General features: G+C 33.2%; 3 protein-coding genes across 4 annotated transcripts in view; 2 read left to right on the top strand and 1 right to left on the bottom strand.

The window, feature by feature from the left end:
* Window positions 1-15,038, top strand: part of LOC139973315 (uncharacterized) — a 219,420-nt gene that overhangs the window by 32,848 nt on the left and 171,534 nt on the right. The gene's annotated exons all lie outside the window — the stretch shown is intronic.
* LOC139973355 (uncharacterized) overlaps window positions 1-15,038 on the bottom strand; it is an 85,354-nt gene that overhangs the window by 47,527 nt on the left and 22,789 nt on the right. The window lies entirely within an intron of this gene.
* On the top strand, window positions 774-14,925 carry LOC139973384 (receptor-type tyrosine-protein phosphatase alpha-like). The gene is made up of 14 exons (XM_071980032.1): window positions 774-861; window positions 3,961-3,997; window positions 4,791-4,888; window positions 5,088-5,216; window positions 6,840-6,991; window positions 7,185-7,320; window positions 7,498-7,626; window positions 7,853-7,952; window positions 8,090-8,169; window positions 8,410-8,541; window positions 9,917-10,051; window positions 10,544-10,671; window positions 10,952-11,087; window positions 11,695-14,925. Exons 3-14 carry the CDS (start codon window positions 4,826-4,828, stop codon window positions 11,767-11,769), a joined length of 1,395 nt encoding a protein of 464 aa, XP_071836133.1. The 5' UTR covers window positions 774-861; window positions 3,961-3,997; window positions 4,791-4,825; the 3' UTR covers window positions 11,770-14,925.

The raw sequence follows: 15,038 nt of genomic DNA, 5'->3' as shown, positions 1-15,038 counted from the left end.
GGTCAAAGGTCATTAGTGAAATTGTCCAACAGTATACCGTGAGTAGTAATTTTGTTTTTTCCTACCCAGCTACAAGTCATTCTGGTATCATTATAACTTACTTCAGGAGTTGCTTACCTTAACTCAACTCACATAATTTTACTACCAAACAATATGAATACAATCATGCAGCATTAGACTAAGCCCACCTCTAGCTAGGACCAGTACAGTATGCAGTATACAAGTCCTTTCATCGAAACTGAACAGTTTTGTAGTTTTTCACAAGAACTAACTTGTTTGTAGTGTTATCCTTTACTATGAGGAATATTGTTTAGAAGCTTTGTTGTAAACATGATTTTTTTTAGAATAGATCTACCAAACAATGGACCTGAGATTAATTTCAGGAGTAACTGATGATTGTTAATATTACATCGTTCTAGAGGAACAATCCATAATACTCCAGCCCAAAAATATCAAGATATTGTTACTTTCTTATTTAAATTAACAGAACAGACTGTGTTAAAAGTTGTTGTTAGCTTACATTGCTGGTTACCAGGACCAGATCCTTTAGTGATCAAGTCAAATCAATGTTATATTCCTTTCTGTTTGGTCCAATGAAGACTTTATAAAGTGTATTTTACTACATATTAGTGTCATACTTAACTAAGTTGGAAGCAAGAGAGGAACACTGCAGCTGGTTTCTGATCATCATGTCTTCTTGATTGCTTTAGTTTCATGTCCTTGTTCTTTTTGATTGCTTTAGAAATCACACTTCTTTTGTTTTCTTGCATTAGGCTCTCAAAACAGGACAGCATCACCCTTGGACTGCAGCTGTAAAGTTGCAGAATAAATCAAAGAATTTCTTCAAGGCTCTCTTGCCATGTAAGTTTAACATCATAATCTTGTTCCAATTAGAGTTAAATCGCATGTTACCAGGTTATACGACAGGCTTGTCATTGCTTGAGTGTTCATGATGTTTTTCTTCCTCTTAAAGCAATTACATAATATTCTATCAAAATGTTCTCAAGAATACCAATGATTAGACTTAAAAAATGAAGTTTCCTTCCAATGACAAAAACTTTGCGTGTGACAGCTAGTAAAAGAAGGATGAAAGGTGCGGATCTTTTGGAATCGTTTTAAGAATCTTTGCAGGGATGTACTGCTGCACTCCACATATGTTGTTATGATTACCTTTTAATTCTACTATTTTACCAAGATGATCATTCAAGAGTTAGGCTGGATACAGATGGTAGTGATGTTAGGTCTGACTATATCAATGCCAGTTACATCAAGGTAATTCTACTGTAAATTATAGCTTCTGCTTTTAAACAGCCACATGGAGGAAACTCTTCCTGCTGCTCTATATCCTAGCTGCTTTAGACAATTCTGTAAAATAGCTGCCATAGAAAGTTTAACAGAGTGTCTCAACTCCATACTTTATGATGCTGTTTAAAGCTAGTAGAGACTTCATGGAGCTCTGTTGTTATAAGAAAGAGTAATTCTGTTTGATTCTACTTTAATTCCATCTTGAAATAAGTTTAGGTGTGATTGGTTTAATAAAACATCATCTACACTAACCACTTTAACTGGCTTCAGTGTAAAAGAAAAACATTTAGTCTAAAACATTAAAATGTGACTAAAGAATATTCCTTAATCAATTCTTTATGAGCAATTTCATATGTTATTGGAAGACAAAAAGAGATGTATTAGCAACGTGTAACTTGTTTAGTCTTAAGAATAGCTACAGTTTTGGCAGCAAAATTTTCCTCAATATAAAAACATTTTTCTTTTTTTGTAATATAATAACACTCCTTTAGTGATGATACTCAATAAAGTTAACTTGGTTCGGGTTAATGTCTCAATTTTTATTTGTCCTACAATATATGTTGCAAGTCTCTGCAGGTAGGCTGGTGATGTTCTGAATTAACAATACCATGTTCTATGTTTTCAAGTCACTATTGCAATGTCTTTTTATAGTCCACAGATGTGATTGAAATATGTCATAAACATAGTAACATTGTCATTGCCTAGAAGTTTCCTATTATAAAACATAATATGGTGGTATTTCTGGTTGCAAGGTATTGCATTGGGTACAACAGCTATCATTGCAAGAATTTTGGGTTAATCAGTGGTCTACCATGCATTTATCTCAGGGTAATGCATGACAGGTATATAACTCTACCGCTGGATCCACTCGGCCTTCAGCTCTTGAGTTAATTGTCCTGCAATAAATGCACAGTAGACTGTTGATTAACCCTGTTCATTAAAGCAAAGCACTAAATAAATGTTAATTTTCATCTCGGAATGTTACAATTTAATAAAAAACATTTTGAAGGAAAATTACCAACAATTTTCTGGAAAGGGTGGTCCCTTTTTCTTTACTTTAATATAATTAAAGGTCTCAAAACATGTTAATGCACAAATAAAATGACAGTAATTAGCCTATGCATTGAACAACACTAGTTTGTACAGCATAACGATCTGATGCAAGGGCATACTCTGTCTGTGTCCAATCATAGCAAAATGAACATGAATTGACACTATGGCCATTGTGTACAAATGGATAAGTACTTAGTATAGTACACAATATACTGTGCTTAGCTATATAGTTAATTTGGGGTCATAAACACCTGAAAAGTTCCATCAAGAAACAAACAGCTACTTTTTGTGTAGTGCAAGTGCTCTTTAACATTGGATCACACGGAAATAGGCACGATCTTACCAGGATCTTTAGGCCTTTTTTCCCTAGGTGACTGCTTAATGCTATTATATTCACATTAATACCAGCATGGTACATGAGGTTATCATTGCTATGGTCATTGTTATTCATGCTGAAAGCTAGCTTTATCAGTTTAGTGATCATTTTGCTATGGGGTGTTTTCACTGAAGGAGCTTGTTGGTATACCATACTTTGTTTGCCTGAACTAGCCTGGGAAGAAAGCTGGTATCTGGATTAAGCTTAACAAGATACCATTTCCTATTTTCAACTTCTAGTAATCCGCCATTGAGTTTACCCTGCATTATCCATAGGTGAATGCAAGGTCAGCTGATGTCAACGGGCCAATCAGATTTGAGAACATTCATTATTCATTCATTCATTATGAATGAATAACGCTCTATTATAATCCCAGTGGAAGTTGAGATGTTTCCTGCAGATAGAAACATTAAATCTCTAAATATAATGGTATGAGGGATGATAATTGATACAGCAAGTAGCATAGAGTAGAATAAATAAGTACTATTCATTAAATAAGTGACTTAAGTGTATATGATCGTGTATATACTTATTCCATGTGTAATGTATACCATAAACATGAATTGAGGATTTAGAAATTTAGAAAACAAAGATCAAAAGAAACCCATTGTTGCTCAGATTTGTATATGAAGTAAACCACATTGTTACAGGACAGCTACCATTTATGTTTGATGTGGAAATTGTACACAATAGGTATTTGAAATGTCCATAACAGAAAATTGTCATCTCGAAGCTCAAATCTTGCCAATTACTAATGATCCTTTGGTGGACTAAGGAAAAAAGCCTGAAGAAACAGGTCTATTCTGTGTGTGTGGGGCGGGGGAGGGTCCGGCCCGAGGGGAGGGGGAGGAGGGTGGTGCCAGAGTATGTTCACACTGATATACAAGTAATTGCTTTCAAATATGTCCACTGCTAAATCAGGGATATGTTATTGTCGCTCACATAGAAAGGGATATGTTGGTGAGGATATGCCAACAGTAATACTATAGCTGTTTTAATTTCACTGCCTATACCTCGATCAGAATTTAAACTGGTTTACAATTAGCGAAGACTTAAGTACAGTATAGGACAGGAGATCTAGAAGATCCCAATTTGTCTAAGAAAACTGTTAGTTACTCAGGGAATAACTATGTATTCAAATTTGTTTAGCATTTTCGAAAGCTCTAAACTTTTCTTCTCATTGAATAAGATTTGTGGAAACCGCTATACATGTTTATTCATTACAGAACCACCAGGGGAAGGTCTCGTTCATAGCAGCACAAGGTTTGTATAGATCGTTATTACTTAGCATTGTGGGAATAACTATTTTGAATAGATTGATCGCTTGTAAAACATTCATTCTGAGCTTGTACTCTTTGTTAGACCAACATCAGTGTCCAAGGATATGTCTAACTTGATGTTCTTCTTGGAAGACCTGCTTGAATTGTTTCCTCAGTTAAATATCATCTACAAAAATTGTGGGTTGAATCTAATTAATTGGACAGAGAAAGTGCCGAACATTTTCATTAGATAAACAAGTATGATAAACTAAATAGCTGTTATAATAAAAGCAATATGTTTTAAGGTTTTGTTCTTGATGCTTCCTTGCCTCTGTCTTGGTAGGCGGAGTCACTAGATACATGAAAGTCAGGATAATATAATTTGTACCCTTTCTTAGTAAATTCAGTGTTGATTAGCAACAGACTTATTTCTGTACCTATTTCTTTACCTATAAGCCACCATTTTATCCAATTTAAACATAAATAAGTTGATCCACCATTTTACAACTGTTATCTTTAAAATTGGCTGTTTTAAATACTTTACAAAAAGTAAAAACAGCCTCATTCTTATATTTCTTGTCTTTGTCTTCTTTTCTCCTTCCTTCTTGTAGGACTGTCTATTTCTACAATGACATGATTCCTTTTGTGTGGTTACTTGTGATTATCTCTTTAGAATAGCACTTGATAAAATAAGAAAATGTTGTGGTAGTTACAGGAAGATTAAAGTTAAAATCATTGATCTCCATAACAAGCTGTTTTTAATTTATGTTCCTGTGATATTTCTTACATTTCTGAAGGACCAAGGGAAGGTACAAAGGATGACTTCTGGAGGATGGTTTGGAAGGAAGATGTAGAGACAATAGTGACACTGGTAGATAAAGATGGAACTGAGCAGGTAAACATTACATGGATTGATAAATATATATGTAAGGAGTAAATGTGAAACGATGAAAACAAACCAAGCAACAACAAAAAACAGCATTAAGAGAGAGATGTGTTGAACCGCAATAACATTGTCAAGACCATAGCAGATCAATATGATGTAACATGTTTGCATTTCTGTGTAATTTTTACTTTTATTTCAATAACAACAGCATTCTAAGGATGCACAATACTGGCCAAACAAGGTCAATACAAGCCAGAAATATGGTGCTATCAGAGTACTGTTGATAGAGACAACCACCTCCAGAAGCTACATTCTCAGAGAAATGAATGTTATCAAGGTATGACTTAATATTTTACTCTCTGCTGACATGATGAATATAAATCAAACTCATATCCACAGAAAAAAAAGCTACATATCTCATTTGTCTTTGAGTATTTAGTACCAAGGTCATGTTGGTTAGTAAATAAAGTTAGAGCACATTAATATGAAGTGATTGTTTGCCATATTATGTTTATGTTTGGACAAATGTCATTACAAAATTCACAGAGGCTGTTTCATACATTTGTTTTTTTAAATTTATTTAACCAATTTTTCAAATACAATTAAGAAGAAAATGATATGAGTTAATGCTAAGAATAAATATTACCATGTTTGGTGCTTATAAAATATCTTAACACTTGAAGGATAGAAACTCTCTGTAATTCTCATGGAACTCTTATAGTGTCAAAATCTATTTCTGGAACAAATATATTTGTGATTTCCATTACCTGGATGTGAATCATCTTTCAAAATTAATTGAAGATATTTCAATGCTTGCACCTAGTAAAGTGGAGAGATAGCAAACCTGTGCCGATAATGTGCTAAGCACTCCTAATTATAGATTCTACTTGACTAAGATTATTTTCACTCCACTAAACAAAACAGGTTATAACATTTGATTTTGATCAAATGACAGCATGGCCATTGTATAATTACGCTTCAATATTATGTGTTAAAATATTCAGAATAAAGAGATAGTTTTATTAAGTAACCAGTGTTGCTGTTGTTATTCTCCTTTCCACACTCTTAATCACAATAAGACGCTTGCTTGAATTGTTATAAATTGTATGATATATAGCAGCATCAGAACCGTACTTGTTAGGATGCCATCAATTAGTTGTCAAAATTGTCTGACAAACTATATTCTAATCCTTGATGGCTATGAATGTGTAATAAACTGGAGGGCATTCATACCCCCACTGTGATCTGTGATCTCTTGTGTTAAAAAATTATTTAAGAATCATATACATTTAAACGAAGTTATGCTCCATTGTTTTATTTCTGTGCAATGCATAGCATTGTTATTTAAGAGAAATGCATGTTTTCAAGGTAGGCCTGTTACTACTTACCTATACATTTGCTCTGATTTATTCATCACACTTGTTATTACACTGCAAAAACAGCAGTCCTGCTGATGCAGTCAAATGGCTCTCAGAATACACACCCTCAGAAAATGAATGGCAAATATCTCTGATGTTATATATAGCTATGTATAGGGTTTAACTAGTTAATAAAAGGCACTTAAGGAGGAAGCAAATGTTTATCATTTAATAGTTTCTTTAAGTTATTGTACCCCTTATGAGATACTTAAACAGTTGTAATAAATTTCTTCATAATAGTGTACTGGTGTTGTAGAGGAGCACCATATACAGCATAAGAGGTGTTATTTCTATTTGATTTATATAATTGGTTGATTAATTGACTGACTTTAATTATTACTTCTGTCATTTGTTATTCTAGTTTTGTCTCATGATGATGAAGAGAATGAAAGAAGAACATTTAACAGTGAATGAATTAAGATTTTATTTGTTGCCATCCCACATGGCTATGCTGTTTACAGTAGATCTGTTAAGAATCATGGAAGACCATGTTGACTATTTGCTGCTTCACTTGTGTGTTGTTTATTACATTATTACATCAGGGTAATGAGAAAGTCCTTACTTCTGTAAGACAGTATGAGATTCCCTGCTGGAAGTATGGAGGTGTTCCTTCCGAGCCTGCTGACCTCATCTCTGTCATCAAACAGATCAAGAATCATCAGAAAGGAGGCAAACATTTACTGGTCCATTGTAGGTAAGAACACCAGAGTGGAAACAGAAATGTTTAATCCCAGAACATTTCACATTACTCTGTTAACTATTTAATACAGACTTATTCAGGATGTTCTCATTGAGGTGATTTAGTTTCCTATAAAGTTCCTTGAGAAGAAGAATTTTCAATGGTTGAAAAAGTTATACATTTTTTATCTCCCTTTTTCTTTTTTGAGTAATGGTGTTGGTGCTACTGGTGTATTCATTAGTCTCTATGATCTGATGGATGTCATTAAAACCAAGAAGGAAGTCAGTGTGTTTGATGTCATCGAAGGAATGAGAAAAGACAGGGTGAACATGGTACTGACAAAAGTAAGTATATTTGATACATAGAGTAATGGTGTTGGTGCTACTGGTATATCCATTACTAGTATCAATGATATAATTGTGTCACTTGTAAGAATTGATGGTCAAGAAATACTGAATCAGTTTATAGGAGAACAAGTATTCTCTAGAATTCTTTACATTTATGCTTCCTTCTAATGTTAGCTCCAGTATCTGTTCATCTTTGATGCTTTGTTGGAAGCCATGTCGTCTCCAGACTCTCAGATGTCATGTGATCAACTCAAGAAACTAGACCCCTCAGTAATGAAGGCGAAATGCAAGAAGGAATTCCAGGTAGGTGTACTACTGAATGATGATTAACAATAGATTGTTTAAGTGTAATAGTAAATATGTTGTATCTCTATATGGTGTAAAAATGTATTGCTTAGTGGTGTACTACTTGATGCTGTATTTATATTTCAGTAATGTGGTATTCAATTAGAAAAGAGGCAATATTACATGATGTGCATAGTCAATGTATTAACAAATCTAAAAAGAAATCCTGCATGAATTTGTTTAGATTTTGCAAGAAACTACCAAACATCAGGAAGACTTGGCAACCCTAGCAGGGAATTCATCTGCGAATAATCATAAGAACAGGTTCCCTGATATCCTTCCAGGTGAGCTACTCCCATTAAATTTTAGTTGTGTAACAAAAAATATGTTTATAACATGGTACAATAAAATTGTCACCCCAATTTAGTTATTGATGGTAGGTTATTTACATTATTGAAATTTCTATATTACTCTTTTACAGTGGACAAATTCAGACCAGTCTTGAAATCCCCAGGAAAATTATTTGGTTCCAATGATTACATCAATGCTACTTTTGCCAAGGTTTGTGTTTAATGTACCTAGCTGGTTTCTTATTACTTTGTATCTAATCTAAAAGCAACTGATATGCATCAGAAAGAATTACTGAAAGCTTCTCATGTAAGATGTGGAACCTTTAGTAAACCATGTAGATACCAAGTTTCATTTTGTTCATTGCATTTACAAGATGTTTGAAATGTATATCTCCCAGATTGCTCTAAGTGGTAATGTCTAATATATATATATATATATATATATTTTCAGGACATTTCACAGAGGGGGTTTATAATGACCCAATCACCTTTAGCTACAACAGTAGAAGATTTTTGGAGACTGGTCTTTGATTATGACTGTACATCCATTGTAATGTTGAACACCGTAGATGATTCTGATGAGGTAGGTATCTAATAAGAAGCATGTTTTGCACAGGTAAGTGTTTGAAGCCTGCAGAACATTTGAGTGTTAATCAAGAGTTGCATTAACTCCCATACCACCTGACTTACATAATGTAAACAGAATATGTAGAGAATAATTTACAATATATTATATTAACACACACAAACTCATATGAATTACATTTAAAAATTAAAGAGCTTACATGCTCAATACTTTAATCACAATGAATATGCACAAAGTTCAGAATTGTTTTCCTAACTTAAAAGAAACTAATTAGTCCTGCATGTGTGAAGTCTGTTGATTGCATTTTGTATCACTAACTCACAATTAGTTTTAAGTTGTAACTGCCTATTTGATATTTCCTTCAACTTACTTGATGTTTAAGGGATAGTGATCGAGAAAGATAGATAGGGGAAGAAACTTTTGGTAAAAATGCATCTCTAAACCACTTTGGTCAACCAATCATCTAATTTAACTTAGTAGACAGTTCAAAACATTTCTGATCTTTCTCCAAACTAAGTTTACAATTTCATAGTCATCCTTGACATTTAAATCATTTTCTAAATCCTTGAATTGTTGATTTATTAAACAAAGAAGTTGAGTTTGTGCTACATTGAAGATTGTTATGTTGTTGTTGTTTGTTTGTTAGAATCCAAAACCAAACACCACAGTTTTCACATTGTGTATTAAATAGCAGCTAGTAGAAATATATACTTAAAATATACTTGCAAAATTATGATCCTAACATGTTTTGAAAATATGCAAGTATTAACGTTTTGAGTTTGTATTCAGAAGCGTGTATTTAATTACCATATCCCATTATTTCATATAGCCAAGATAGCTAATATTTCAAAAGATTAGTTGATTTTCTCCAGGAAGACATAAAACTAACTTATTTTTCACTCTACTACAGTCCATGAGGTGCTTACCACCGTGTGTACTGTGATGGACAAATCCATTCACCTGCTGCTACATGAGAAATTCAATGTTATAAAATGTGGAAACTATAGAGGTTAATGGCAACAGTATATTAAAAGTATATTGAGACTTTTGGAAGTATTTGTAAAAGACCTATATCATAGGACTTACTTTTACAAAATTAGTTACTATTTATCATAAGGAGTACTCACTTGGCTTAAAAATGGTGTGAAGAACAATGAGAACCACACCTTAATCAGATGATGTTGTAGTTTATTGAAAACATCTAAAAATGAAATAAATAATATTACAAATTTACGGTAAGTCGTAATGATGGGGTGACACTACATGCTTTGTGATAGGAGCGTTTCCTGGGGAGATGTGTTTTTTATTAGTATTACTCTTTCCTTTATACTTAATGAGTAGTGTAATAACTTCTCTCCTTTCTGCTTTACAGTCTCTAACTTTTTATTGGCCTAATGGCAACAATGCAGCTGCTTCTAATGGTCTGATGACTGTGATCTGTAAGAAGATTGAAGAAAGTGATGTGTTCACCAGGAGACAGTTTGAAGTCAAACATAAAAGATCTCAGGTATATAGCTAGTTGGTTATGTTGTGTGTCAATAATCTTATAATTTGTGTATTTTGTAGCCAAAGAATACTTTCACATACAATTCTCTATTTATTACGACTCATTCATATAACAAGCAGTTCGTGATAGGTGTGCATGTCTGTGTTCAGCAGTTTGATTTCTGCCCCTATTTCTGAATAACTAAATGAAAAATGTGAAATTAATTAAACTTGGTCCTTCAAATTTGGTCATTATTTTCCAATCAGTTTTCTGTGGTTGATTTTATACTTCTTTTACATTTCTCTGTGTGTGGGAATGGGCTAATACCTTTAACTATATATTTTTGAAGGAGTATTTTTATTGCAGATAATTTAACCCATTGCAATAAAATATAATATCTTGCTCAAATTTAGCAAACTTTTAACAATAAAAAATTGGCATACATCTTGTCACATTAATTTCACACATTTACATTTACTTGTAAAATTCATACATTTATGTTTAATGTTTCAGAAATCCCTTTTGGTGGATCATTTCTCCTTCCATGGATGGCTTGGAAATAAACCTGATGTGCCTAAACTCAGAGAATTTATCAAATACACCAGAACTAAAGGCACTGGTCCAGCTATAGTACATTGCATGTATGTATCACAGTCTATTAAACTGAATCATTGTAAACCATCAAAGAATTTATCAAATACATCAGAACAAAGGCCCCAGTCTGGTTTGAGTACATTGCATTTATATATCATTAGACTATTAAACTAAATCATTGTAAACACTCAGAGAATTCATCAAGTACATCAGAACTAAATGCTCTGGTCCAGCTGTAGTTCATAAACACATTATGGTGTTGATCTAATAAACAAATTTATTCCATGATGTTTGATCAACTGTCTGTTTTCCCTTCTCTTCTCCCAGTAATGGAGTTGGTTTGAGTGCTGTCTATGTCACAGTAATCTCTGAACTAGAGAGGATTGATAAGGAGGGCACTGTTGATGTATTTCAAACTCTGAATAAACTACGGAAGCAATGTCCTAAGGCAGTCCAGACACAGGTTTGTATAATATGATGACTGATTGTCACTTAACTGAATCTACAGTACCTATCTGACATAAGACATTTATGCTACTGTTAAACCTGCTGTGAGAGGGGGGGGGGGGGGTGGGGGATTAGTGAATTAAACTTATCTGTATTGTAGAAACAGATTACCTTAAACTGTACCTTTGATAGATTAGGTATATTGGTGTACTCCATCATAAAAATATGTGACATATTTATACATGCATACCTATCTCATTACATGTGACATAGTTTGTGACCATGTGAAGGTATATTGATGTACTCTATTATATATATGTGACATGTTTTATATGAATATATGTAACTCAATAAGTATGACAATTTTCATGTTATTGATTGATTGGGCTAAATGTGACCATGATCACCCTGAGTGATATACCCCTGACTAGGACATGATAATGAAAATCATTAATGGTATTGCTCTGACTGCTTTGTTTGTAGCTAAGTTTGAAAATGAGTTCACATCATGAGGTCAATACAGACCTTTAGAGTAAATGTGGCTGTGTAGGTATAGTATATTGTGGCATTCCACTTTTTATAGATGTTTTTCTGTAAGTTGTCCATTTTCCTTTCATTCCCAGGATGAATACCTTCTGTGTTATGAGCATCTTAGAGATCATCTTAACAACCCAGATGAATATACTGTTATCTTCTAAGATGGAGCTGGATTAAATGAAGACTCTATGGACTATATTACAAGATTAGATCAGTTGTGACCATTATTTCATGCATTGATATGCTATGTAGCTGTATATCAAGGAGAATAATTCATTGACTATTCCATAACAGGAAAATTGTATTTCTTATAAAACTAAATGTATTCATTTGTGGATTCTAAGATGTTTTAAAGATGAAGAGTTAATTGTCAGTATTCACATAGGAAACATCTGAACAACTCAGTATCTTTACAAAGTTTTCATTAAAAATGAAAAATTCAAATTTATTTCTGTAAATGATGTCATGAATGTGTTCCTACTTTTTATATAATTGTAGGGCAATAGTTTTTGTAGATGGATTCATTTAAGATTTTTGATGAGAAGTTGTTAAAGTTAATGTTCAGACAATCCCAAATTTATGGCCTTGCAAACATGGTTTGTAAAAGTAGAACTCATGTAAATACGATTGCCAAATTGTTTGTGGGAAGACAGTTGTTCAAATGACTGATGTAAGCTACATTTATGAGGAATGGTTCAGTATTTGTTGAATTAAAAGCACAAGTTAAAAGATGTTGTAGCATTCCCTGTAGCTAATTGTATTTCTTTTTTATTTTGATAATCACAAGGACTGCACTTTCTTCACATTCAATAGAAAGTTATCAATACTCAAGATGCAAGTTTGACAATATTGTGTTGGAAAAAACATTTTTAAGGTTGTTAGTGCTTCCTCATGTAAATTAAATATTTTTTTTAGAACAGGACAAAGCAGTCTTTTCTTCATTCCCAAAAAGCAGAGACATGACTGTAACTCAAATGAAGCATGTCACAGAGGATAGTTATTAACAATTCCTCCCAATGTGCTAGAAATTTAAGAAATTTTTACTCAATTCTTACTGCAATATACAGTTTGTGCCTTTTAAATACTGTAAAGAAACAATGTGGTCTATTCAGAAACTCTACTCTATGTCTTGGAAATGTCTTGGAAATGTTAAGCATGCGAAAAGCTTTATTGATTTTTTTTATAGTGATGACATGTTATTAAAGGCTGTGTTAAAATAACAACTTATTTAAAATATCCTGGTTGGAAGTATGGTCACAAAGAAGGATTGGAAATGACAAAAGGGCAACCAAAATGGAGGAATGCTGAAAGTGATCTTCCCAATCATGAACACAGACGTGACTATTAGTGCTTTATTATGCATGGTCAGTAGAATTTTAAGCTCTACTGGCCATGGTGTGATAGTGACAGCCTCTGCTGCAATCTTGAGGTAAATAAAGGAGGCTCATAGACGGCTCCAGCATGGAAGATTCTTAGCATTCTTGATAAAACTACAAGATCAGTCAGAGAGCAGAAAGTAATTAAGTAAACATACAGCAAGAGATCAACTACTTTCACCAATTATTAAGACCAACAGGAGAATGATCCATAACAAACCAAACTAAAAGATTTCAAAGCTTCAGGATGTAAATAAAATGATGTACAGGAATCATTTCCATTGTGAGTCAACTATCACACCTAACAAGACCCTACTGGTTAAAATAAATCATAAGCAGTAATGATAAGAGCGGAATTTATTCACAATTTTACAGCTTCAGATATTTTATGTAAATGAAGAGATTTTTAACTACATAAAGCATCCATCATCACAAGAGTAAATAGCATCATCAGCATACATCAATACTTTATTCCTTTTACTTTTATAACAAAACCATGTACCCTGGTTCAGCTGATGTAAATAGCCAGATATACACAGAGATTATTACAAGGTTTGAGGTTTTTCCTATTATCAGTTATTGTTAATTTTACAACTTGTTGGCTTTATTACTATTATGTTCTTATTGAACAGTGCTTTTACATATATATCTTAGTTTTAGGGAGGCAGGTTAGAGGGTTTTCTCATATAAACTTTAATTTCACTTTTACACTCCTTTTTTGTTTACTATTTTCATTTTTAACAGTGCATTACAAATTGATTGATGTGATGAAGGTGTAATTGAGTGGTTTAACATTATATATTCATGTTTACTGTTAGTTGTTATAGAATGCTAGTAGATGGGGCTGGGCAGTATTATCATTTCATAACAACAAACAATAGTTTCAAAGCTATTGTGTATGTAATCATTAAATAATAAATTTCCATAGAATGTATGTTGTACATTGAAAATGGTGATTGGAGGGAGTGAAAATATAAATATGGTGACCCAGCTTCAAGGCAAAACTTTAAATGTATCATCCCAATTATGAACACGGTGCCACAAGTGCCTATTGAACATTGCGCATGTTGTTGTGATGAGGGCTATTGGAGAGTTCGAATGTTAAATCTTAATTTACTGTATGTTGTTAATGAATGCTACTGTACTAGAGGTGATTGGAGGGAGAGAGGGGTGTAGTATCAGTTCATCACAGAAACTAATAGCTAGAACAGCTGTTTGAGTATATCTTCTGATAATAACTTTCAATAGACTGTATCATTTTGTGCATTATGCACATTAAAAATATGTCCGACGTACAGTACGTGTTATCATTTATATAAACGTTATTAGATTACTTACTCAGATTTAAATACAAGCAAAGTACACATGGATATCTCCATGGTTGCACCTAGTTTCTTTACATAATGTCTGTGCTAGTTTTGTTCTTTCAACTTTCGTTTTATTATGAAACAATGTTTACTTAGTCATGATACTGAGTGATAAATTCCTTAGCAATTTAGCAACAATATCCAGCAGTAATGGAGTTTACAGCTCTACACCCAAGGTAAGGTCTCCAGCTAGTCCAGAAATGCAAGCTATAGTGTTCCTTCTGCTCAGGAAAATGTAAGACTAACAACGTCATAGCTGTCATAACAGCAGAGATGATATAACCTGTTCCTTTCAACAACAACGAAAATGGGCCAAATACCTATGACACATGAACACAGATCCCCCCCCCCCTTACTAGACGGGATGGGAGGGTGGAGGTGAGTAGTATCAGTTCATCACAGAAAATTAATAGCTGGAACAGCTGTTTGATTATATGTAACCTGATAATAACTTACCATAGACTGTATCATTTTGTGTATTATGCACATTAAAAATATGTCCGACGTGTTAGCATTTATACAAACGTTATTTGACTACTTACTCAGATTTGAATACAAGCAAAGTAAACCTGGATATCTCCATTGTTTCACCTAGTTTCTTAACATAATGTCTGTGTTAGTTTTGTTCTTTCAACTTTCGTTTTATTATTAAACATTGTTCAAGTAGTCATTATACTGAGTGATAAA

This window comes from Apostichopus japonicus, chromosome 2 (assembly GCF_037975245.1).
Source record: "Apostichopus japonicus isolate 1M-3 chromosome 2, ASM3797524v1, whole genome shotgun sequence".
In the NCBI taxonomy this organism is placed as follows: Eukaryota; Metazoa; Echinodermata; class Holothuroidea; order Aspidochirotida; family Stichopodidae; genus Apostichopus; species Apostichopus japonicus.
The sequence above is the reverse complement of the archived record's forward strand: the minus strand, read 5'-3'. Positions and strand labels throughout refer to the sequence as shown.

Excerpts from the sequence above, each read along its gene's own strand:
- LOC139973384 (XM_071980032.1), top strand. The coding sequence starts at position 4,826 with ATGGTTTGGAAGGAAGATGTAGAGACAATAGTGACACTGGTAGATAAA. Across the intron at positions 4,889-5,087 it reads ATAAAGATGGAACTGAGCAG|CATTCTAAGGATGCACAATA; the intron begins GTAAACATTACA and ends CAATAACAACAG. Across the intron at positions 7,321-7,497 it reads TGAACATGGTACTGACAAAA|CTCCAGTATCTGTTCATCTT; the intron begins GTAAGTATATTT and ends TTCTAATGTTAG.